This window comes from Poecile atricapillus, chromosome 2 (assembly GCF_030490865.1).
Source record: "Poecile atricapillus isolate bPoeAtr1 chromosome 2, bPoeAtr1.hap1, whole genome shotgun sequence".
Classification (NCBI taxonomy): Eukaryota; Metazoa; Chordata; class Aves; order Passeriformes; family Paridae; genus Poecile; species Poecile atricapillus.
Window position 1 is genome coordinate 5,787,919 of NC_081250.1, and position 23,500 is coordinate 5,811,418.

Below are 23,500 nucleotides of genomic sequence, written 5' to 3' on the forward strand. Positions count from 1 at the left end.
GAGGAGGACACGTCCCTTGCTCAGGGTCTCTTCTTTCATCAGGGATTCATTGAGAAGGAGCCCACAGACACAGTTACCCAGACAGATATTCTTGCATCTCGTTTACCTCTGAGGCTCACAGTTACCTTGGAGGGCTTCTTTCAGCTGCTACATAATAAATAGTCGATCCCTACACGATTGCATGGGAGAGGAAATTCTATTACCAATTAAGGAAAAAAAAAAAAAAAACCAAAACGTTTCTCATGTTTGCTTTTAGCAACACTCTGTCCCATTAGATGATAACAGAAACTGTGTATTCTAGAGGAAACTTTTCTCCAGCAATAAAAATTAGCTGTAAAAGACTTCCATCGTTATCTAAGGCACAGTATAAATGTAAAAATACCCTCCAGGAATGGACACATGCAGCCAATCTCTGGCCAATGTGAACAGGCAGTGTCAGGGCATCAGGAGACCAGCCCTGGGGACAGCACATTCAGTGGGTGGGGCTTTTTTTTCCTTTCCTTTTCTTCTTTTTTGCATCCAGCAAAATTCAGGCTGAATGAGCTTTGTGCCACCAAGCTGTACCCACGAGAGGAAATGCCCAGGGACAGCAAGTGTGCTCATCAGAGGGCTCCATCAGGCATTGCTGGTCTTCATCACATACCCAAAGGAGCCTGGAAATTGGGACTGGAGGGCCACTGTGTTGTTGCAAACACTGTAAAAGATTATTAAAACCCACACAGGAATTTCTTGCTGTTACTGAGCCCTTCCACAGGGCCCAGATTCATGATTTCACTTTACAAAGATGCTCCAGGAGCCTGAGGAAGAGCCTATGGCAGTAAACAACAGCAATCACATCAAAAGATTCATCTCCATGAGTTTGGGGTTGTTGGGGGGACTTTTTCAGCTTTTTCTGAGGTTTGCTTTCTTGGGGGAAGGAAAATGGGTTTTGTGTTTTGGTTTGGGTTTTTGTGCTTGTTTTTTTTTTTGTTTGTTTTTTTTTTTGTTTTTTTAATTATTTGTCTTTGAAATATTCCAAAGGAAGCCCAGGAGCATGGATAAGACAGCTCAATGGCAGGGCACACCCCATGACAGCATCCCCACCTGAGGTTTCATGCAGAGATGGTGATGCCACAGCTCCAGAATTCTCACCAGACCCGGGCACTCAATTCCACACCACACCTGGTAGCAGCCAGAGCCAACATCCCATTATGGCAGCACCAAGCATCATAAAACACCACCCTGCCTCAGGTTGTGCCAGGCTTTATCTGCATCCCAGGCTCCTTCCATAAAAAGGAATTTCACAGCAGGGAACTGTTCCAGGTGTGTCAGCACTGGTGCCATTTGCCCACCACAAAACCTCGCTTTTTAGGAGCCAACCAGGCGAGTGTTTTGCTGCACAATTGCAATATTTGGGAAAATGCCTTACCCCAGGTGTAAGAAACTTTAATAGAAACTTTCCTATAAAGCTAAAAGTGCCAGATAATCTGTGGGTGCATGTGAAAGCAAAGGATTATGAGTTCAAACTTTAGTGCACCCAAGAGCTGCCCAATAGCTGCTGCCGGGCTGTAACTGGATACTCTCGCCACAAAAACCCAAGGACAACTGAATTTCTCAGCCTGCAAATATACAGGGGAATTAGCATTCTTAACCCATTAATTACCCTCAGGAACTAAAGTGGCCATACAAATCCCACTGTTCCAGTTGCCATAATGAGGGGGGGAAACCCCAAAACATAAAGACTTGGAGAAAGAAGAGAGCTGGGAGCCTGAAGGTCGCACTGCCATGGCTTGGTTGTCCCAAGAATGAGGACAAGGCTCCCACCAGGATAACCACAGATCTGTACTTTGCTGAGCAGCTGCATCCCAAGCCAACTGCAGTTTCCCTCTGCTGAGTCCAGGGACTCCTGCAAATCCATGTGGCAATGCTCAGGTCTGAAGAAAACCCTTTGCCTTCTCACATTTGAGCGCCTACAAAGCTCACTGGCTCTTCCAAGACCAGTGCCACAACCTCCTCACAACTTTCCTATTGTAAAGCTCAGCTTGCTGCCTCAGAGAAAGGCCTGGACATCAACTGTGCAAAGCTCAAATGCCCTCTTTTCCCAGGAGAAGAAAGTATCAGTAGCAAGCAGAGCAACTGGAGGGGGGAGTTTGCAAGCAGCTCTGCCAAACTGAAGCAACAGCCACCAACCCTCAGCAGCAATCCAGAGACTGCAAAACATAAGAACAGCATTAAATGGGCTTGAAAACCCTGCAATATTCTCATTTTCTGAAATACTTTTTAAAAGTCACAAAAAGGAGATGAGTTTTGATTAAACGTTTCTTCACTTCAGACCTCTGGTTGCATTCCTCCCTCCCCAGAAATTCAAAGCAGTCAGCAGAGGTAAATTATGTATAAGCAAAATATTCCTAAAAGCCAAATTTTAGAAGTTGCACCCATTACACAAGGCATTTTTAAATAGCTAAATGTCGAAGAAAAGAACAGTTAGCGACCTAGATTGACCATTTGATAGATCAGGCACAAATGGAGCTAACTTTATCTCTCTCATCCACTCAAAGGCTTATCATCTCACACCTCAGAGAAGTAAATTAGGAAGAAGCATTACATTAGCACTACTGGCACCACACAGAAAATTTAAAGTTCTGCTACCATTAAGAAAACAAGTTCTATAATGGGAAAAAGCTTTAAATAAGACAAATAAATAATTGAAAAGAAAAGGCAGAGGAAGTCACAGCACCTAAGACCCTACGGTGCCAGCTACTATGGAATTTTTAAAATGACAGCCTTTGCTGCTGTGGTTTGGGACTCATTCAGCACAGGTCTGGGATTTGGGGTTGGTTCAGAAAGTGCCAGACACACACTCATTTCCCACAGGTTTTGTTTATTTCTCTACAAAACTGACAGCAATACATTCCATTTCCAGCTTTACTGGAGGAGGATTAACTCGCCCCTTCTGCTCCCTCTGCTCACCTTTTTCTTCTCCCTTTGTCACACAAAGGTACTTATTAGACATAAAGAGTCCAGTTCAAAATCCACATTTAAATTTGCATGAGTATCCACTTCAGTGAAAATTAATGGAGTTCAGATTGTAAAGCACTGCATCTTTTCATGCATGTGCTTTATTCTCTGTATTTAAAGAGGAGGCACTTGTACACTATACATTACTATGAGACTGAGACAGGAGAAAAAAAACCCCAAAATTATACCTCTGGTTTAATAAAATTACCAGAACATTCTATTTTTCCACGCAAATTTAATCCCAGATACACAAAAAAGGCTAATGCAGCAGTCAGAGCACCAACTACAGACCCAAGAGGATGGGGGGCATCCTGCCCTTGCCCTGCCACTGACTTCCAAGATCTCAGAGAAGTCACTCCCACCAGGGAATAACTGATAAATTTATGATATGTTCCCAGGTTAAACATCCAGAGATACAAGTTTCACTTCTATAAAACATTTGCAAAGGTTTATTTCAGCTCCTCAATACACCCCAAACCCATCATGAAGGCAAAAAAAAGTGTGCTCCAGGCCCAGGCTGCCTCTTGCTCTGCAGCCAGGCCTGTGCAATCCTCTGAGCAGAGCTCCCCCAAAGTCCGAAACCGAATCTGTGGTGAAATGACACACCAAGGTAGAAATTGCGGAATTATTGATGAGGAACAGGTCATTCACATCTTCCTCCAGCCAGGCACAAGCTGCTCCTTCCTCTGCATTTCTTTCTGCACACCTGTATGCATGAGCTGGTCCCTGCTTGCAGGCAGCTCAGCTGAAGAGAAAAGGATCTTTCCAAGACTAAAAATACACCAACCATCTCCAACACAGTCATCAGAAGAAAAGAAATTCAGAAATCACATAAGGTGGACAGAGCACATTCAGGTTGAAGCCCGATTTTACCCCATACAGAAACATTTATTCATTCAGATTATTCTTCCAGTACAGGTACAAAATATTGGTGTGACCTTGGCTGAGCCACTTCCTGATGCAGCAGGGAGCACCTGCAGACAGAATTTCCTCCCTCTTGGCCCCTCTGGTCAGGGTTTTTGGGGGAGGAATCTTCTCTCTACACAAACAGCACTTTGCAAAAAGAGGAGCTGTGTTCTTCTGAGGCACCTAGACACCAGCAACAGATTTTTTTTCTTAAGTAGCATGATGGACCAATGCCACATGCAATAACCTAATCAGAGTAAAAGACTCAAATACTGGCAAAATAAGAGGCACTTGTGTGCTGGAGGGAAGCATATTATTATTTTACTGTGTACACTGACAATTGCTGCTCTTAACTTTTAGTTTGAATTGAAGCTGTACCATAGTAAAGAAGGAAGATGACAGAGAGAAAAGAATATGAAATTGGTTAAAAAGACCAACAGTTATATTCAAATCTAAGCATAAAATGTGCTGGATCTGCAGAACATAGGCAGAGTGTTTCATCTTTAATTTACTTCTTCGCCCCTCTGACTTCAGTGGCTCCAAGAAGCCTTACAAAGACAACTGGGGGAAAGTGATGTATATTTTTATAATATACCTTAAAGGAACAAATGACTAATGAGATACAAAGTTATTTCAGAATGAAGTAATAATGAAGAGAAGAGATTAGACATTAGTTGATCCTCAATGGTTAATGGAGGGGAAAGGGAATGGGAAGAGAAGAGTTTATACTGGTGAATACTTTGGCCACAAACACCTCTCTTAAACACATCCAATTTCACTGATGTGAAAATCTCCACATGAAGGAACAGGCGAAAAAGAGCTTAAGTGGGAACAGGGTGCAGAATGCCAAGTGCTACACTGAATAATTCAGATACAGGCAGTGCTATTGGCCAGGCAGGAAAATCACACTCCCCTGCTAGTTTTAAAATCAAAGGCCAAGGAGGGATAAAAGAGAAAGACAACACCTCTTTAAAGCAGAGATTGCACTCTGCGGTTCCCATTTCCCAAGTTCCCACAAGGTTTTGTTGCTGGGAGCGCGCTGGAGCCCGGGCTGTGCCAAGGCTCAGCGCCTCACGCACACCCCACTGCCCACCGGGCACCTGGGAACCTCAGCCCCTGCCCTGGTGCCACGGCTCCTCCAGCCCAGCAGCACGGGAATGCCAGCTCTGCAGGGGGCACCGACCAAGCCTGACTCCCCACGCTGCCTTCGCCAGGCTTGCTCAGTGCACAAGCAGTTCTCCAGCTGCCTGAGGGCAATGCCCCATCAGGGCTTTCACATGGGTCCTGATCACAGCTCGGCAGATTGTCTCCCCTACCTGCACCCTTCCCAAATTACAGCCACACCTCTCCAGTGCCGGCTGACAGGGCTGGACACACAGATTTCCAGGCCAGGGCTGGCGGGCACCATAAGGAGACATCAGAGCATCAGGGTCTTTCCTTGCCTGGGCCCTGCAGAGCCAGAAGCACGGGACTAACAAGTCGCTTTTGCAGCTTTCAGACCACTGTCCTGGGAGTGCTTGATAGAAAGGTGCTACATTTCATGGGAGCTTGAAAGATCCCCTGCTCCTAAAATCCAGTTTAATTCTGACTGTTCTAGTGCAGCACCACAAGGTCAACTACTTTTAACACTAAATTTTAGAAATGTTTCTAAAAGCAGGTCCTGGAACATGACAGCCAAAACACCTTCTGCTACAAGGTCCCAAACATGGAGTAAACTTGACTTCTATTTATTTTATTTTAAAGGTGTTGTGGCTTTCTAGGAACAGGCAACTTTGCCTTTGGGCAGAGCACACAAACACACCGCTGCCAGGTGCCCAGCCTCAAAAAATCTCTGCCACCCAGCCTCTTCACCCTTGATAAATAAAGATAAGCCTGCTTTGGTTCCTTTTACACCTGCAGCACTTCTGCATGAGGACCCACCCCACAGACAGGCACGATGGAAAGCACAGCAGCAGGATTCCCGGGCTGGTCCCATCATCCCATTACCAACATTTCAAAAGGTGCCCTTTTCCAGCTCAACCTGTGCACTGGTGCTGCTGCCCAGAACTGGGGAAGCCAGGGAACCCTCCTAGGCTGATCTGCAAAGCAAGGACTGTGTGCATGGGGAAGCAGGAAAATGGTGGGAGGGAGAGAGGAGAACAAAAACAACAACAAAACAGAAAAGAAAAAAAAAAGGAGGGGGGGGGAAGGAAAAAACAGTGAGGCTGGCCTGTTTCTTTCTTCTCTACCATCTATTCAGTGTCAGCAGGGGAGGTCCACAACTGTTGCGTCACATGGAGCACAAAAAAACCTGACAAGCGTGTTTTAGCTGATGGAGAGCAGAGTGGACAGGAGGCTGGTGACAGCTCGAACGCGGGGCGTGCGAGCCCTCCGCTTTAATTGGCTGCTTCTTCCCATCGCATCCAGCGAGCAGGAGCCTCACAGCCTGCACGGGCTGCTCAAAGGCACCAGCAATGGCAGAAATTACAGCGTGTAAATACTTCAGCTAACTCCCCAGGCCCAGGGTAGACCCTCACTCTGGCCCAGGGATATGGGATTTTTAATGCTGCTTGGTCCACAGGAAGCAAAGGGAAGATGCAGGAGATGCCTCGAAATGGAGAGGGGAGGAGAAGGGGGGAGCTAAACCACAGGTCGTGCAGGACCTGAGAGGTGTTTATAAATAATGCCACTAAAAATAATACACTGATCACTGGCATCTCGAACACAGCATTTTCTTCTCCACAGAACTCTGACAGTGGTTATCTCAGTGGTATAATTATCCAGATTTGATAGCAGATTAAAAAAATATATATCCTAAACACCTGTTCAAGAGTTTTGTGTTTTTAAAGGCCATTGCCATTAACCTTGGGCCACGCACTTCATTGTGTTTAATTAGCAAGCTAATGAAGCCAGTTTTATTCCCTTTCTCAAGCACAAGAGGATAAATACAAGACAGTGAAAGAGGAGACCATATCCATTTGCAGCACAGTTCATTGCTGCATGGCATTACTTAAACTTGTACTGAAATAAAAGTAATGTAATGGCTTGGAAAACATGTTAACAATGCATTCTGCAACAAAAATCCTTTTACACCTTCTGTATTTTCTGAAGCTCATCGATTAAAACATGATTTCTGAACATTTGGGCTGCAGAGAATTTGCAAACAAAGGGCTAAAAATAAGCATAATGTTTTCCTCAATGAATCCTCAGTATTCCAAAAAAATGAAGCATAACAGATTTTTTTTTTATTTATTTTTTCTAAAGAACAGCAGCCCGTGCTTGCTTTGTTACAGCCAGCCAAGGTAGAGATGAGAAGCATCAACAATGGAGGTCAAGCGATTTTCGAAAAGCCCACCACTTTCACAGAGCCCTAACATGTACACACACAAAAGACATACTTTGAGCAAAGCCCGGTGCTCTGAATCCCAGCAACACATTCCAACTTTGGGTATCTCAGCTTGTTTTCCTCTTTTTTTTTTTTTTTCTTTTTTTTTTTTTTTTTTACTGAACAGCTTTAGGGAAAACTGGACAATGAAGATCACGTTGATAAATACTCATAAATATCACAAGAAAGGCTTTAAAAGAGAGGGAGGGATTTACAGAATGGCTAGTGCACTGATTTAGTGATTCAAAAGGACCTTTCCAAATAAACAGAATTATATTCATTTTCTGGGATTTCTCTATTGTATTTTCAGAAGGGGAGAAAAAATTCAGCATAGGTATGCCCTGTCAGATTATCTTTTTCATAACATGATACATTTAAGAAGATTTCAGGGTGCTTTTTTTTTTTTTTAAAAAGCAATCGCTTTTTTTCCTCCAACTTAGATTTCAGTCACTCTGTGCACAGAGCCATAGGATCAGGTTAAATACCAAAACCAAACCTAACAAAAACCATAACGCCATACCCAAAACAAAACCAAAAAAATCCGGAAGCCATCTCTTTTATTGAATCACCCGAGATAAAAGGATTCCAAGATATATGGAAAGAAAATACATTGACCATAAATCTCCTTTATGCACATAATAGAATTTTCCAGCCAGGAGAGCTGTTGTGATGATAGCAACGCCGAGCACCAGGAATGCTGCTGGCACACACACTACCCCCCTTCCACCCCCCCCCGCCTGCTCCTTCCAAAATACCTGCTCTCCTCAGCACTGCTATGTAAATACAAACCCGCACAACCCCCTTCCCAACACATGGAAACAAAGCTGCGTACAAGTGTCCCAGCCATCAGATAAAAAAGCGCGAGCTGGCTTCGCTCACTAAGACATTAATTTTTTTTTAAATTTTTATTTTTTTTTTTTTATTGTCTGCTCCCTTTTTATTGCCACTCGCACGCACTTTCGGTGTGACTTAAAAAATAACGAAGCGCTGGCACCGCCGGTAATGGCAGAGGCAGGCGGTGGCAGCGCATATTTAATGGGCACTCGGAACAAAGGAAGCCCGGCTGCAGGAGCGCCCCGGGGCCGGCTCCGCGCCCCCCGCTCCGCTCCGCGGCCCCGCCGGGCAGCGCCTTCCCCGGGCCGGGGGACACGGCCACGCACACGCGGGGAAACCCCCGGGCCCCCACCCGTGCCCCGGGTGATGGCAAAGCCGCCGGGAACTCCCCCGGCTGTCCATCGCCGAGCGGGCACGGCTGCAGCATCGCTGCCTCCCGCAGCCTGCCCCCGGGAACCCCCGGGCACGAACAGGATCCCCTCGGCCCTCCCAGGGCCCCCAGCCCCCGGCCGGGAGCTGAGGGAACCTAACAAGTCACTGCCCAGAGCCGGGGCGGGGGGCTGCGGGCTCAGCCCCGCAGGGGTCGTGCTGACCAGGCGAGAAGGGGGGAGGAGGCAAAATTGCTGCAGCACCGACTTCTTCTGAGGAAAATGCAGCGATAATAAATAATAATAATAATAATAGGGAAAATAATGATAATAATGTAAACAATAATTAAAACAAGGAGGGAAAGTGGGGAGCGCGGGGATTTCCAGCGTGCCCGCGTTTCCACTGCTGGGGGCAGCAGAGCGGGTCTGACCCCTCCCGCCCCCCCGAGGGCTGCGGGATGGGGCACCCCATGGAGACCCCTCCCCGCCTCCCCAAGTGCTGCCCGGGTGCCCCCTCCAACTCCCCCGGCTGTGCCCGGGCTTTGAGCGAACTTCCACCCGCGTCCTTCGGCACGACGCGCACCCCGCAGGTTGGAGATGAAGTTTGGGGGCCAGCCCATGTCCGCAAAATAAACGGGATGAAGAAGATACAAAACAAACACCCTCCTCTGCCGCAGAAGCCTCCTCCGGAGGGATGCTCCCCAGGCACCCCCCGACGCACACACCCCCTTTCTCCCAACTTTCTCCCGGCTCCCCGCGGAGCCAACCAGCCCCAATAGGCTCGTTCCGTGCTAACCCCTACGGGACCGCGGGGTCCCGGGGGGCTGTGGGGAACCGGGGGGTCCCTTCGGGGCGGAGGGGGGGGTCCCCCGCATCCCCCCCCGAGTTACACAACCGCAGCCCGGCAGGAGCGGAGCGCTCACATGGCCACTACCTGAGAGACCCCGCTCCATTCCGGAGCGACCCCAGCTCTGCTCCCGCCGCTCCCAACTTGTCCCCCCGCCGCAACCTCCTCGGCTTCTCCCTCACGCCCCCGCCCAGAAGTGAATGCCCATTTTATCAAAGTTTCCTCGAGATCGCGCCGTGTTTACATTGCCATGAATTCCCACAGGCTGCCTGGAGGGAACAAAAAGCAGCACGGGAAGGCTCGTCCTGCGAGCAAGGAGAAAACAGAGAGGGAGGGCGAGGGAGTGAAAATAAAATAACAATAACAATAATAATAATAATAATAATAATATTGGCAATGAAGCCGATGCAACGGTGGGGTGATTCCCCAGCTCGGGTGCTGTGCTCTGCTTCGGAGGGTGCTGGAGGGTGGCTGCAAATAACCGCACGGCCCATTCAATTCTGCATTTGGAGACGCGACCGAGAGCCCGAGCGGGAGGTAAACACGCCGAAAGGCTCTTACCTGCACAGAAAGTTCCCCAGAGCACGGCGAAAGTCAGCCACGAAGCAAACATAGTCCTTTATTTTTTTTTTTTTTCCTCGTGTGCACCTCTACCCCAAGGGAAACAAAAATAAAAATAAAAAGATCGAGCGTGTGAAAAGAGGGGGGGAGAAGCGCGGCTCTCCCTTCCCTCTCGCTCTCAAAAAGAAAAAAAGAAGAAAAAAATCCTGGGGGTAGGGGGTGGGAAAAAGAAAGAAAGAAAAAAAAAAAACAACAACAAGAAGAAAATCGGATTTAATTCCTTCGCAGTTGCAAAATTTATCCAGTGGAGACGAACGGACCCGGACGGTTCGACCTGCTCCTGCCCGGCCGCACCGTTCGCTCCCAGCTTTCCAAGAGTTTCTTTCCCTGGGCTTTTGTGCTGGGAGCGCGGCGTGCACCACACACCGACTCCCCCTCCTCCTCCTCCTCCTCCTCCTCTTCCCCTTCCCCCTCCTCCTCCTCCTCCCAACCCAGCCCCTCCGGCTCCCCCAGCAGCGAGGGGCGAGCGCACACACGCCCCCGCCCCCGCCCCCCCCGCGCGCTTCCCGCGCAATGCCCGCGCAGCCGCGCGCGCTCCCCGCGTTCCCCCGCACACACACGCGCATCCCCCCTTCCTCCTCCTCCTCCTCTTCCTCTTCCTCCTCCTCCTCCTCCTCCTCCTCCTCATCCCCGCGCAACCCACGCGCGCTCCCCGCGCCGGCAGCGAGCGGGGCGGCGGCGGCAGGAGCGGGGCCGCGCGCGGTTTTTACGGACCCCGCATCCCGGGAGGCTGCGGAGCGGCAGGCAAGGGCCGGCGGAGGGGGCGCGGGGCGGCCGCGGGGTCCGGAGGAGGAGGAGGAGGAAGAGGAGGAGGAGGCGGCGGGGGGCCGCGGCATCGCGGGGCTGAGCGGGGCGGCGGGCGCGGGGGCGCGGCGGGAGGTGCCATGTGCGGGATGGGGAGGCGGGAGAATAAAATAAAGCACAGCGTGGAGGGGGAAGGGAAAGGGAGGTTTGATGGGGCTTGGGGTGTTGTTGTTGTTGTTGTTGTTTTGGGGTTTTCTTTTAATAATAAATAAAAAAAAAAAACTGAACCGCGTCCAAAATGGCTTCTAAAAAAAAAAAGGGAGAAGCCAGCGCGGAGCCAGCGGGGAAACCCGGATGTTGGATACAAAGGGGCTGGAGGGGGCGGTGCGGCGCGGGGGCTCCGCGGGCGCTGAGTGGGGAGCGGCGCTGCCCGTCACGGCCGCGCCCCGCGGGGAGGCCCCGGGGGCGGGCGGAGAGGGGCAGGGGGCTGCGGAGGGGTGTGCGGACATGGGCATGGGGCTCCGGAGGGGTGTGCGGACATGGGCAGGGGGCTCCGGAGGGGTGTGCGGACAGGGGCAGGGGGCTCCGGAGGGGTGTGCGGACATGGGCAGGGGGCTGCGGAGGGGTGTATGGACATGGGCAGGGGCTGGTTCAGGGTCCGGGGGCTGCGGAGGGGTGTGCGGACATGGGCAGGTTCAGGGGGCTGCGGAGGAGAGATTTAGGAGCAGAGGAGATGAGTGTGGACGTGGGCAGGTTCAGGTTCAGGGGGCTGCGGAGGAGAGATTTAGGGGCAGAGGGTAGGAGTACAGATTTAAGGGCATAAGGAGGCAGAGGGGGGTGTGTGGGAAGGGGCAGATTTAGGGGTAGAAGGGTGAGTCTGTGTTGGTAGGGGCAGGGCACTGCTGGGGGGAGGTTTGGGAGAGGGTTTAAGGGCAGGAGCTGGAAGGAGAGGTTTAGGAGAAAAGTGTGTGGAGGGTGTCTGTGGATAGGGGCAGGTTTAGGAACAGAAGGTTGTGGGGAGGTGGAGGTTTAGGGGCAGAAGGTGGCTGAGGGGATGTGTGCATGGCAGCAGTTTTAGGGGCCGGGGCTGGAGGGGGAGATTTAGGGCCAGAAGGTGGCAGAGATTGTGTGTTTGGACGGGTGCAGGTTTTAGGGGCATAGGGGTGGCAGGAAGAGACTATGGGGCAGAGGGTGGGGGAAATGCAAATAGGGCAGGGGATAGTGGAACAGGCTGGCAGGAGAAATTTAGGGGCAGAGGGCTTGGGAGCAAAAGATTTAGGGACAGGGCAAGGTGGAGGATATGTGTGGATAGGGGCAGGTTTGGGGACAGGGTGCTGCTGGGGGAAGCTTGAGGGGAAGGGGGAGATTTAGAGATAGAACTTGGCAGTGTGGATAGAAGCAGGTTTTGGGCAAGGGGCTGCAGGGGGAAGGTTTAGGAGAAGGGGGGAGATTTAGGGGCATGGAGGAAAGGAAAGGAGGTTTAGGGGTAGGGAGGCAGTTTTAGGGGCAGTGTCTAGAGAGGAAGGTTTGGGGGAAGAGGGTGGTGGAAGGTGTGTGTGTGAATGGGGCAGGTTATGGGGCAGGGATGGCTTAGGGGGTTTAGGGGCAGGGGTTGTGGGATGTGCAAATAGGGCAGGGAATGGTGGAGGGCATAGGGGGTTAGGGTTAGGGAAGTGGATCAGGCCAGGGGGTGGCAGAGGGGGTGTGTGGATAGGGACAGGGGACTGTGGTCAGGTCTAGGGGCAGGAGGCTGCAGGGGGCAGGTTTAGGGGCAGGGAGTGACAGGGCAGAAGATTTAGGGACTGGGAATGACTGGGGGCATTAGGAGCAGGAATTGGAGGAGTGCAAACAGGGGCAGGGGATGGCAGAGGGGGCTGGCAGGGGAGGTTTTAAGGGCTGGGGGGGATTGGGGTCAGGGAGTGGTGGAGGGCAGGGCTATGGATGGGGTGGAGGGTGGGGTAGAACAGGGCAAAGCCATCTCATTGTTTTGGAGAAATTCTCTGGCCCCTTGCCTTCCCAAGTGGAGAGGGCAGCACAGCCCCCAACAGGGCCAAGAATAAACCATGTCCTTGTAGAAAAAACAATCCCCTTCCAGGCAGTGGGAATGTGTGCTCCCTGCTCGTGTCCTGGAGCCCCTGCACCCTAACAGCCCCTTGACCCCAAGATCCAGCAGGAGCAATGGCTCAATGACATTGTCCAGAGTCCCCAGAGCAGAAGGGACACATCAGCAGAAACCATTTTTAGGGCATTTCAGGGTTAATAAGGTTTTCTCCATTGCCAGGATTACAGGAATTGAGCACTCTCCACGATTTATTTTAACTAAATAATATGGCTAAAGGGAGCACCAAAGGAATCTTAGTGGAAGAGAAAGGGGGAGATGCTGAAGTTGGGTCATTCCAAAGACTGTGGGTCTGTGAGGTCCACTGAGTCACTGGAGAAAGGAACGTGGCACAGATGGATGCTGTGCACAGCAGTGAATCGCAGGTCAGCTCCCTCAAATTCATCCGATGGGGACTAAGGCTGAAAATATTCCTAAACTCATTTTCTTTTTCCTCTGGAGGGAGATAAGAGTAAACATGAATCATTCTTCTAAAAGTTTGAGAAGCATTTTGTTCCAAGAAGACTATGTAATTTTTTTCTTCTTCTTCTTCTTCTTACAGTAACAAGTTCACAGAAAACTTCAGGAGGCTTTTACAAAGGCTTGTAAGCACTTTGAAGCTGGAGACTGTTTTTATATACATACAGCACTTGCGTAACAAAGTCTCAACAGTGAATGGGATTCCAGGGTGCAGTTGCAATAAAGTGATTAATAGTATCATTCATGGTATCATACCTCATTCATAGGTTTCCTGTAAGTTAAGAGGAATACATTGGCAGGAAGACAGTGGTCGTGACTTTAAACACGATACTCTTGGGGGGGAAAAGTTACAGCTAACACATGCACTGAAGGGCAATGTAGTAAAGCTATGAAAAAGGCTCAAGAAAATTGTATTTAGAGCAAAAAGGGTGAAAAAACAAGCCCAGAAAGATGTAGTTGTGAAGTGGTTCTGTGGCACAGAAAAAGCAAGGTGGATACTGCCACACAGAACAGAAAATAAGATGTGTCTGTCAAAGGGATGGGTCAGGGGTGATCACTGTTTATTCAGGAAAACACAAGTAGGGTTTGGGTTTGTTGCTTCTTAATCTGCTCACAGTGAGGACTGATTTTGCCACCAAAATGTTTGTCACTTGATGGTGGCAAAACTCACTGAGAAGGCCAGGCAATATGTGAAATGGAATGCAAAACAGTTGTCAAAGGAGAAGTAAATGTCCTGGCTTTGGGCTACAGCAGCTCAGGATACATCTGGAACCTCAAGAGAAGTGACAAATAATGGGTAAATATTTCCTATAAAGCTGCTTGTTTCATTTGAAAGCAAATAATAGGTCAAAATTTCTGCTTATTTCATCTGGGGATTAAATTGTTAAACAACTACCACGTGGCTGAAGTATGGAGAAATGTGTAGGGTGATAAAATACGACCTAGTGTTTCACTGTACCAGCATCCCCATGATCAGCTAAAACGAGACATTTAGCTGGGTCCAAGAAAGCATCAGCCCTGGGGAGCAAGCGGGGTGAGTAACACGGGATCGCTTGGGCTGCGTCCCTGCCCGGGCTCCAAACACTCCCTGGCCAGGGCTATTTTTAATGGCAGCGCTATGAAAAGCCGCGTTTCACAGCACCTGAATCGCAGGCAGGGACTCGGGAGCACGTTTATCACACGGCTGTCATCGCTTTTGAGGAAACAAGTGCAGGGTGTTTGGGATGTTGTCCTAAAGCCACCCTTTAGGGTGAGACGGGCGCAGCTCCTGCACCGGGACAAACCCAGCCACCCCCAAGAGCTGCACCCCGGGGAATTCTTGCTCCGTGGAGTTTCATTTATTAAATTTCCTCCCATCTTGTTTCACAGGGAGGTGTTTACCAGCTCGAAAAGTTAAAATATTTTCTCTACTTGCAACACAAAAGCCCAGGAGTGAGTGTTGTCACTGGAGATAATGTTACAGCTTTGGCAAGATGACACATAAAAACTTCATCAGCCTTCCAAGAATTTCGGAAATAGTGGTGAATAAAGGCAGCAAGCGCTAAGAGCAGGCAGTGCTCACAAGAAGAGCCCTTCCCAGCAGCACTTTCAAGAGCTGTTTTCTGTTTTCACTGTCATTAGAGCTGCACAGCTCAGACTGCTTTTTAATAATTATACTTAACAGTTAAAAAAACTCTCCTGTCCTAAAATAAATTTTAGCTAAGATGGTTTGTGCTCTGCAGCCTCATATGACACTCAATCTTTCTCGTGTGACTCTTGTAACAAGTCAAATTCATGTATTTTGATACCGTGCACGTGATTAAGATACTTGGATCACTTAAGCCTGCACAAAACTGCAGTGCTCGCATGTCATTTATCTTAAAATCCTATTGTAGCTCTCGTGAAGTGTAATTTTTTCAGTGAATGGAAATTTATACTGACAGAGGTGTTATAAAACATGGAAAATACTGGGAGGAGAGGGCCCAACATTTTCATTATCTCTTCGAGTGCTCACTAACGGGATTTATTTTTCAGCTCAGCTTTGGTTCATTGCAGGTTACAGAGCTCTGGGGCAATTAAAGGGACCTGTTTCCAGACTTCTTAAGCAAAACTCACATTACTTGCAACAGGTGGGAGCTGTGTGCTGTGGCCTGGAGGCAGCAAACTGGTTCACAGGCTTCACTTTCCACACTGGTCCCTAAAGCTGCTTGCTGAAAATCACCCAGCCTAAAGAAACTCCTGGGATCCCAGCCTCTGCCTCCCTGTTTCAAAATGCATGGGTAAGAAAAACCAATTTATATTCATAACCTTGAGTAAATAAATTGTCACTTTAACTACACATTTTATTGTAATTAAGCGCTTCCTGGTAATAACCAACCCACACTATGGAGCTGTTTCTTAATATAACGGTAAGGCAAGTTCTCAGCTGTGAGCAGAATTAGGAAGCTTTTAAAAGCACAGACCAGTTGATACATCATGGTGATGTTGCACAGTTCTCAACACGTGGACAAAAGGTGGTTTTGCTCAAGTGTTTTGTCCTTATTTTCAAGGAAGGCTGCTGCTTTGTGGTCAACAAAATCAAATCTCACTGGCCGAATTTCCTGATGGGGTTTTTACCCAGAATTAGCCTGGGGAATAACCTCTGCTCCCAGTGGATTTGCCTAACTCCAAAGGGAACAAGACTGAGGCAGATTTAGACCTTCCCCAGCTTTCTAAGGACTCACTGCTGTCACCTCTCCATAATGCAGCTACAATTAACTTTGTTGGAATTTCTATATTTGAAGCAGCTTGAAATCAGAGCCTGAACTTCCAGACGTGGATGCAGATAGTCTTTGCTACTGTCTGTATGAGCCCTTGGGCTTCACACTAAAAAAACCCACCCGTGTTGACAAATTTGCCCTTTGCAGTCTGTCTTCAATGTGTCTGGCAAAAATAGCAAGTGATACAGCAGACAGAATGGGCCCTAAACTATATTTTTTGATAGCTTTTCTTAGCTCCAGACTAAAGAGCAAGGCATCAGATGTTGACAAATTAGCAGGGAATTTACAGAGCAAAGGGATTTGTTACTAAAATGCCCACAATCCAGCAGTTCTGCTGTCCCCCAGAATTTGAACTTTTCCCTTGGTTTTCAGCTGCATTTTGATTAGAGTGTAAATACCAGCCGCTGGCACATGTCAGCTGGCATGAGAGCCACGTGCCAAAGCTTTGTTCAGGTCGGAGCTTTAGTGTCATTTTACTCATCCATGGATTTTGTTAGGACTTCTGAGGCATAGGTCATTATTTTTACCACTGTAACCAGCAGTCATTGTATAATTATTCCTCTTTAAATCCAGGAAAACTTGTCTGGCTTTTTGGGTGGGGAACTTAATTGCATGAAGGCTCTAGAGGACGGTTGATGCTGATAGTAACCATGCCATTGGCGTGTTACCTGCCCCCAAAAAGGAGAATCCAGGCTCTAATCCATACCCCCAAGTCATGTCAGCTTGCTGGGTACCAAAGCACACCCACACTCAAGTTGGAGACTCCTGTGCTCAGACAAGGAGGATAATGTACACCACATGACTAATTCTGCACTGACAGAATAAATATATTTAATTGGTAAAGGACTGCCTTTTCTATCCTTTTTTAACCCAGGTCACAGTGCTAAAGGACTGACTGCCTGATGTTTGAGGTTCCTTTCAGGTATTTTCTCCATTGAGATGCACTGTACTTAAGGCTCCTGTGGTTGCCAGCTTTGTCTTATGCCCTCGAGCAGTACTGTGCCTTTTAGTGTTGAGAAACCAGCATTCTAATTCCTCTGGAACACCAGGCTGTGCTGCTTTCTCAGCTCACAGGGGGCCTTCTCTCAACCTCAGGTACAAAAACTATGCCTGCTCCAAAGACAGTGGCCAGAAGTCAGGAAAAGCACAGTTTAGAGAGATATATACATATATATATAAGCAAACTACAATCCTAAATTTAGACATCCCCTGCTTTTCAGCTCTCCTCAGATTCCCTGTAAAATACAAATAACAGCATTGATGAGGTGTAGCTCATAAAAAAGTAAATATTTCTAACTTCCAAGAGCATGTGCTGCAGCCAGTTGAAGTCAATGCAGGTTAAATTCAGTGGAAGGTATTTCTACCAGCTGATGGTACGTGACCATTCAAACAGTTTACCAAGTGCCACGGCAGCAAAATTCCTCTGTTTAAGACTGGCTGGTTGCCTGGCAGGAAAATGTGTTCCCAAATTGGTGTAGTAACACTGGAATCACTTTTGGTGACAACCCTATTGACTGACAGCCTCCAGTAATGGCAGTCTATTAATCTCTTGCTCTGTGGCCATAAAGCATTCTGTCCTCCTTCCATTAAAAGCTGAGTGTAAATAAATGCAGGTCCCATTTTACTTGCATTCTTGCTGTCTACAAAGCCTCTGAGTGAGAGTGACAAGCAGAAGGGCTAAAGAAAATGTCCCCATCGTTGGCATGAGGCCAGCCAAGATGTGACACTGCAGACGTGGGGCTCAGGAGCTGCTGATGTGCTCGGGTTGTTCCACCTTGCTGTGCACAACAGCCCACGTTGCTGACACTGTCAGGGGGAAGGGTGAGGTGTGAAACCTGCTCTGAGCTTGGAGAGTGTCTGGGCCAGGTCAGGGCAGCCTGAAGTGCTGCATGCCTTTGGGTGGCTGCCAGCAGAACCTCTGGGGTTTTGCAGCACCTGAAAAAGGGCCTGGGAATACAACAGCCCTTGACTTTTTAGAGTCACCATCCCCTGGAAAAGAGGACAGGAATTATTTACTCACATTGTGTTCAGGTGTTTTACCTGGAAATGCAATGCAGGTCTTTTAAAGCACATATGGTGGCTACAGCAGCCTAGAGCCAAAGCCTGTCATCTCTCCCGCTCCCTCACCTTCCTCTCTCCCCAGGCATTTAGTTGGCAGAAGAACATCTTTCAAATTCCAGCATTTTATTTAAAAAGCTCAACTCGAGGTTTTTAACTGGTTGCAATTAAGATTTAAACAACAGGAAAGTTCTTGCAGAGGTGCCATGTCCCTTGGAAATGGCTTTGCTGAAGAAAATCATCCATATCCCTGCTGCAGCCAGCTGGACTGCACTGCAGGGTTAATTTTCACTGTTACCTGTGGCCTTGTGCCTCCTGACACACTCAAGGCATGTGTGGAAGGACCAATAAAATATGTCCTGGAGTGTTTGGTGTATTTTTAGAGTTTGTCCCAGATTATTGGCCTTTGTCCCAGATTTCAGTGGTTAGGGTATAAGAATGCCCGGTGGGGCTGAGTGCTTCCTGCCTTGCTCTCAGGAAGGCTTTAATCAGGAAAAATACCCTCTCAGAGAAGGCAAATAATTAAGTTTTTGTGGCAAATCCTCTATTGCCATTAGCAGGAGATGATAAACACTCAAGACCACAGTATAAATAGAGCAAGGCAGATGCACTAGGATTGAAAGTGCAACTTTATTGTGTTGCATTGTATTGAGTAATGAATTGGACATTATAACAAGGTAGTTTTCCTTTTTTTCTTTATTGGGAGCAGAGTTGGTTTTTCACACCATGAAGTGCCTGTCTTGTGGGGAAATGCTGGTGTAACTCTCCTGGACAAAGCTCATCCCACATCCTGCCAGTGTACAAGCAGGGAGCTAATGTTGGAAGAGATCTTCACACGCCATCCCATCCATCCTCCTGCCTTTGGCAGTGGTTAATTGACCCATGGCATTCCTGGTAAATGCTCATCCAACCTCTTGCTGCAGTGCTCCAGTCTCCCAGGGTATTAAGAGTTTCACCTGCAGAACTTTCTTCCTCCTGTGTAGCCTCAGCCTTTCCTGATGTAATTTGGTCCTTACTGAGCTCATGGGAAACAATTCCCCCTTTTCTGTCTTCTTCAGCTTTTTCACATGGGAAGATTGTCTCTCTTCACCCTGCCAAAGCCAAGCAAGCAAATTCTTTTGTCCCTTTCTTGTATTTCTGGTGGTGCAGCATGACCCTCACTCCATCCCTCGGCTCCTTACCCATATCCCAGGGGCTAAATTTCCTTACTGAAATCCTGGACTCCCCATGCCAACATCTCTGACATCCACTCCTCAGCTCTGAGCTCTGAATCCATTCCACTGGACTCATCCCTCCCAGCTGAATTTCAGGTCATTGGTGTGCCAAAGAGCTTTCTGATGGGCTCATCCAAGCCATTTCTGGCTTTTATGTGCTTCCACCTTGGTCTTGCCTCTTTACCTGCCTATACCAACTATTTCTTGCCTTGCACCTTCTGCATAGGACATTCCATGTGTCATAACAAATATAAAGTATAAAAACTATTCTGTTAAGATTCCAGTAACTGATCCAACACTTTTGTAAGGACCTGAGAGAGACACATTGCCAGTATAGATGCAGAAAAGGTCCTGCTGCACCCAGTCATGCCTATGAGAACTTGCTCCCTTTCCCAGTGCTCCCCAGTATTCAGCTCTTGGACATTTTGGCACATTATCAGTGATAAATGTATTCACAAGTGAGAGCAGACAGCCCTGCAGGTTGTGATGCCAGGGTATTATGGGTTCTTGGCATCAGCAGTGCCTCTCAGTGGATTTCAGACAAATGAAACAGAAATATTTTTATAGCCAGACCCAAGTTTTTATCTATTTGTAGGTGTCTTGGTACTCCTTAAATAGGGACTAGATCCTTTGGAAGGAAGACTGCATTTTATGTCTTGACTTTCCTGGCCCTTTATGCACCCAGGCCTCTCTTGCTCCCAAAGGCCACTGATCTTGTCCTTTATTTTTGCCACTCATTTGCATTGAGAAACAGGTACTGACAGCTGGGAAATTATCAGCAATACAGAATGCAAACAATCTGTTTTCTATTCTTGTGGCCTATCCATGCTGTGGGATGGTGCACAGACCCTTAAATTGTTCACCTACATTTGTTCAAATGCTTGCAGGTGCAAATGCTCCTAATACCAGATGAAGAAAGAATTATTATAAAGATGAGGAGGGAGAAAGAAGATTTTTTTTTAAAAAACCAAGGATAATTTGAGGCAAGGATGAGAAGAATGAAGGACATATGGCAGAGGTACTGGTTGGGGTATTCTGGTGTCCTGGTTCCAGCTCAGGATTCTGCAGAATTTCTGATAGGCTTTGCTTTACTTATCTCTTAAGTCCAGATCAGAATGGGAACTACAGACTTTATCCACAGAAGTAATTAAAATGTTGCACTCCCTGGCAGAGGAGTTAAAATCAATTTCTCAGATGCAAGATGAAGAGGAATTGGCCAGGCTTCTGCCATGGGGAAAAAGATGCAGGGCTGTGATGCTTGGGAGTACAGCAGAAACCCAGTGCTGCAAAAATCCAGCAGCTCTGCTGGGATGCCTGTTCTGAGGGGCACATTGCAGAAGGCATGGGACAACCTCTCCAATTCTCTTGGCAGTGGTCTTGGCTCAAGGACATTTTCAACATCTCAGGAAACATTTGGCTTAGCTGGGAAAAGCCCAGAGCGGTGCATAAAGAGTGGTTGGAGGTGTAGAACACTTGCCATTGAGATAAAGCTGAGAGAGAGGAGGGGACTGAGCTGAGACAAAACAAATTGCCAAATACGTGCAAGGCCTGCTGCAAAGAGGAATGGCACAATGTGTCCTTGTACCTTCTGCAAGTAGGGTGAGTAATGGGCTTCAGCTACAGCAGGAAAAACATAGGTAAAAGACCAGGAAAAACTTTCCAGTGTTTCGGATAGTTCAGCTCAGGGATATTCCCAGAGGCTCTTGCGGGATTGGCACTGCAGGAAGTTGTTAGACAAAGCTCTTGCAGGGATGGTTGAGGTGTTGTTGATTATACTGGGAGCCTCTTAAAGGGATTTATCCATCTGTTTTTTTCTTATTTCTTCCAGTAGCCACTGAAGTAATTGGAATTCAGTTCTTCAGCGTTTGGGAAGTCCTGTCACAATAGCAATCCCCTGTTTGTAATCAAGAGGATTGCAAGAGCAATCAAATGCATATTGAGCTGATGTGCAGCTCCCAGGATTGTGGGGGCACAGAATCAAGCTGAGAAGTACGTGTGCCATAACTGTAGAAGTTGCTTACTCTAAAGGATTGAAAATCCAGCTTTTCTTCCACAAGGAGATGCTGCACATGAGGAATATCACAGGTTATATTTAGTGTTACAGGGGCACTAGGGAAATCTCATTAGAGCCCAACGACAATAATCTGTTATAAAGGGAATAGGAGCAATTTGTAAGCCCTCAGAAAAATATTGTGTCTCTCTTCTGCCTTGTCCTCACTGTCTGCTGCTGCTGTAGGACACAGCTTTCCTGAGAGGAGGGTCTGTGCCTGCCTGCTCAGTTAGCCCTGATACATCATGTTTTATTTGCTGGGAGACTTGAACAATGAGCAGCAAACACTTCTGCTCCTATTTTAAACACATGGAAACTGCAGAACAGAGAAATAAAATGATGTGCACAGAGTCACAGAGCAATTTCATGGCAGGGCTCAGACTAGAGTCCAGCTCTCTTGCTCCCAAACCCATGTGCCAGCCTTTCTCTTCATTGGCCCTTAATTTTAATCACCATCCAATAAATTCTCTTGGCCCCTTCCAGTTGAATTCCATGGGAATAATGCAAGGTATCAAATGAAGTCACCCAGAATATCAATGCAAAATAAGGCAGTATTAGATGCAAAGAAAGAACTGATGGAAGGGGGAAAAAAAATTTTACAAAAAAGAATAAAAAGGAATCAGTTCTAGTGCCAGTTCCATAATACCATTCCCCTTTTAATTTGTGCCTGATCAAAATTTAAAAAAAATTAGATTGCTAATATTAATAAGTGAAATGAATCTTGAATTTTATAATAGTGGAGGAAATGAAAGGACCAAAGTAATATTGTGTTGTTAACTGAGATTTTAATAATGATTCTGTCCTCAGTTGGTGCATTTATTCCACAGAAAGTAAATCATTAATGAAGAGGAGGGGAAAACAGTTTTGTGGTGATGGATTTTTGAAGGAAAAGTTTAATTTTGCTTAACTTGTAGAAACTCTGAAATATGCTTGGAACAGTAAACCTAAACTACCACCGCCTCAGAGACAGTTTGTAGAGGTGGAATTTAGCCAAGGGGCTGACAGTGCCTGGGATAGGATGGAGAGATGTCCAAGGCTCTATTCCAGGAGAGCTGAGGTGAGTGAACAGGTGGGTTAGAGATGCTGGGGCTCATCCCACATTTTCTGTGGGGCTCTGCAAGATCTGCTCCCACCGTGCCCTCTGCAGTGGGGAGGGTGGACTCAAACCCTTCTCACTTCTGTGAGGGTATTTGACTTCCCAGGTGAAGAAAAAAGCCCAATCAAGGCTGATGTGCCCACTACCCACCACGACCTTCAAGCACCTCCAAGCAATCCCCCAAAAAAGGGCTCCCTGGAGCAGCAACCCACATCACACTGAGCCCCCTGCTTTGATGTGTCAGGCACAGGGAGGTTCATGGTCCCACAGCGGTGGAGAAGAAAAACATCTCTGTAGCTGAGATTTCATGCCTGAGAAAAAGCAAATACAGAACACACATCCCTCTGTGTGTGTGTGTGAAGGAGATGGGGGAAATGCAGAATTCCCTTGATTCCTTAATGAGCACAACACCCCAACAATGAATGTAGAAATTTGCAAGTTAAACCACATTTCTGTATCTAAATTATCAAATCAATAAAGAGATGTAAGCATTAAACAACATTATATGAGAGCCTGGAGTGTCACCACAAAAAATTAAGACTATGTAATTAAAAGTACAATGCAATTTATTTTTATATCGTTCTTCATTCAAATCAACAAATCTTATTACTTACCCAAAAATGTAAAGCAGGCTGCAAACTAATTCAAAAGATGAAGACAAAGTGGTTATTGAAAAACCTATGTTTCTTGTTCCCTTACATCTGGCAACAGTCATGATTTAATATTTTAACTACTGTAATAGGTTATACTGCTGAAGAAAAGTGCATTAATTACTATGGGAAACCTAAAGAAATCTAATTAAGAACAATAAAATCACTCTTATTGACTGGGAAAAATAAAACTATGTAAAGGGAAATGAGGGATGAAAAAACTGACAACACACAAATACTAATAAATGTCTGCACCAGTAGGAAACACTGTGCTGTTACTGGGGGTGTGGATTTGAAGTCTGGCTGGAGATCACAGTTTGGCTAAAGCTCTTCTCTCACCCACTGGAAGCAGCTTCTAATTAGCTGCAGCTCAGGGAGTTGAGTTTGCTCCGAATGCAGCCCAACATGTCCATGCAGAGTCGGTCCCACTGGCTG

General features: G+C 47.3%; 1 protein-coding gene across 1 annotated transcript in view; it reads right to left on the minus strand.

The window, feature by feature from the left end:
* Nucleotides 1-10,309, minus strand: part of ACVR2B (activin A receptor type 2B) — a 103,954-nt gene extending 93,645 nt beyond the window's left edge. Inside the window, exon 1 of the mRNA XM_058833160.1 lies at nt 9,878-10,309. Coding sequence (XP_058689143.1) covers nt 9,878-9,929 — 52 coding nt within the window. The 5' untranslated portion in view covers nt 9,930-10,309. The remainder of the gene's footprint in view (nt 1-9,877) is intronic.
* Nucleotides 10,310-23,500: the final 13,191 nt, after the last annotated feature.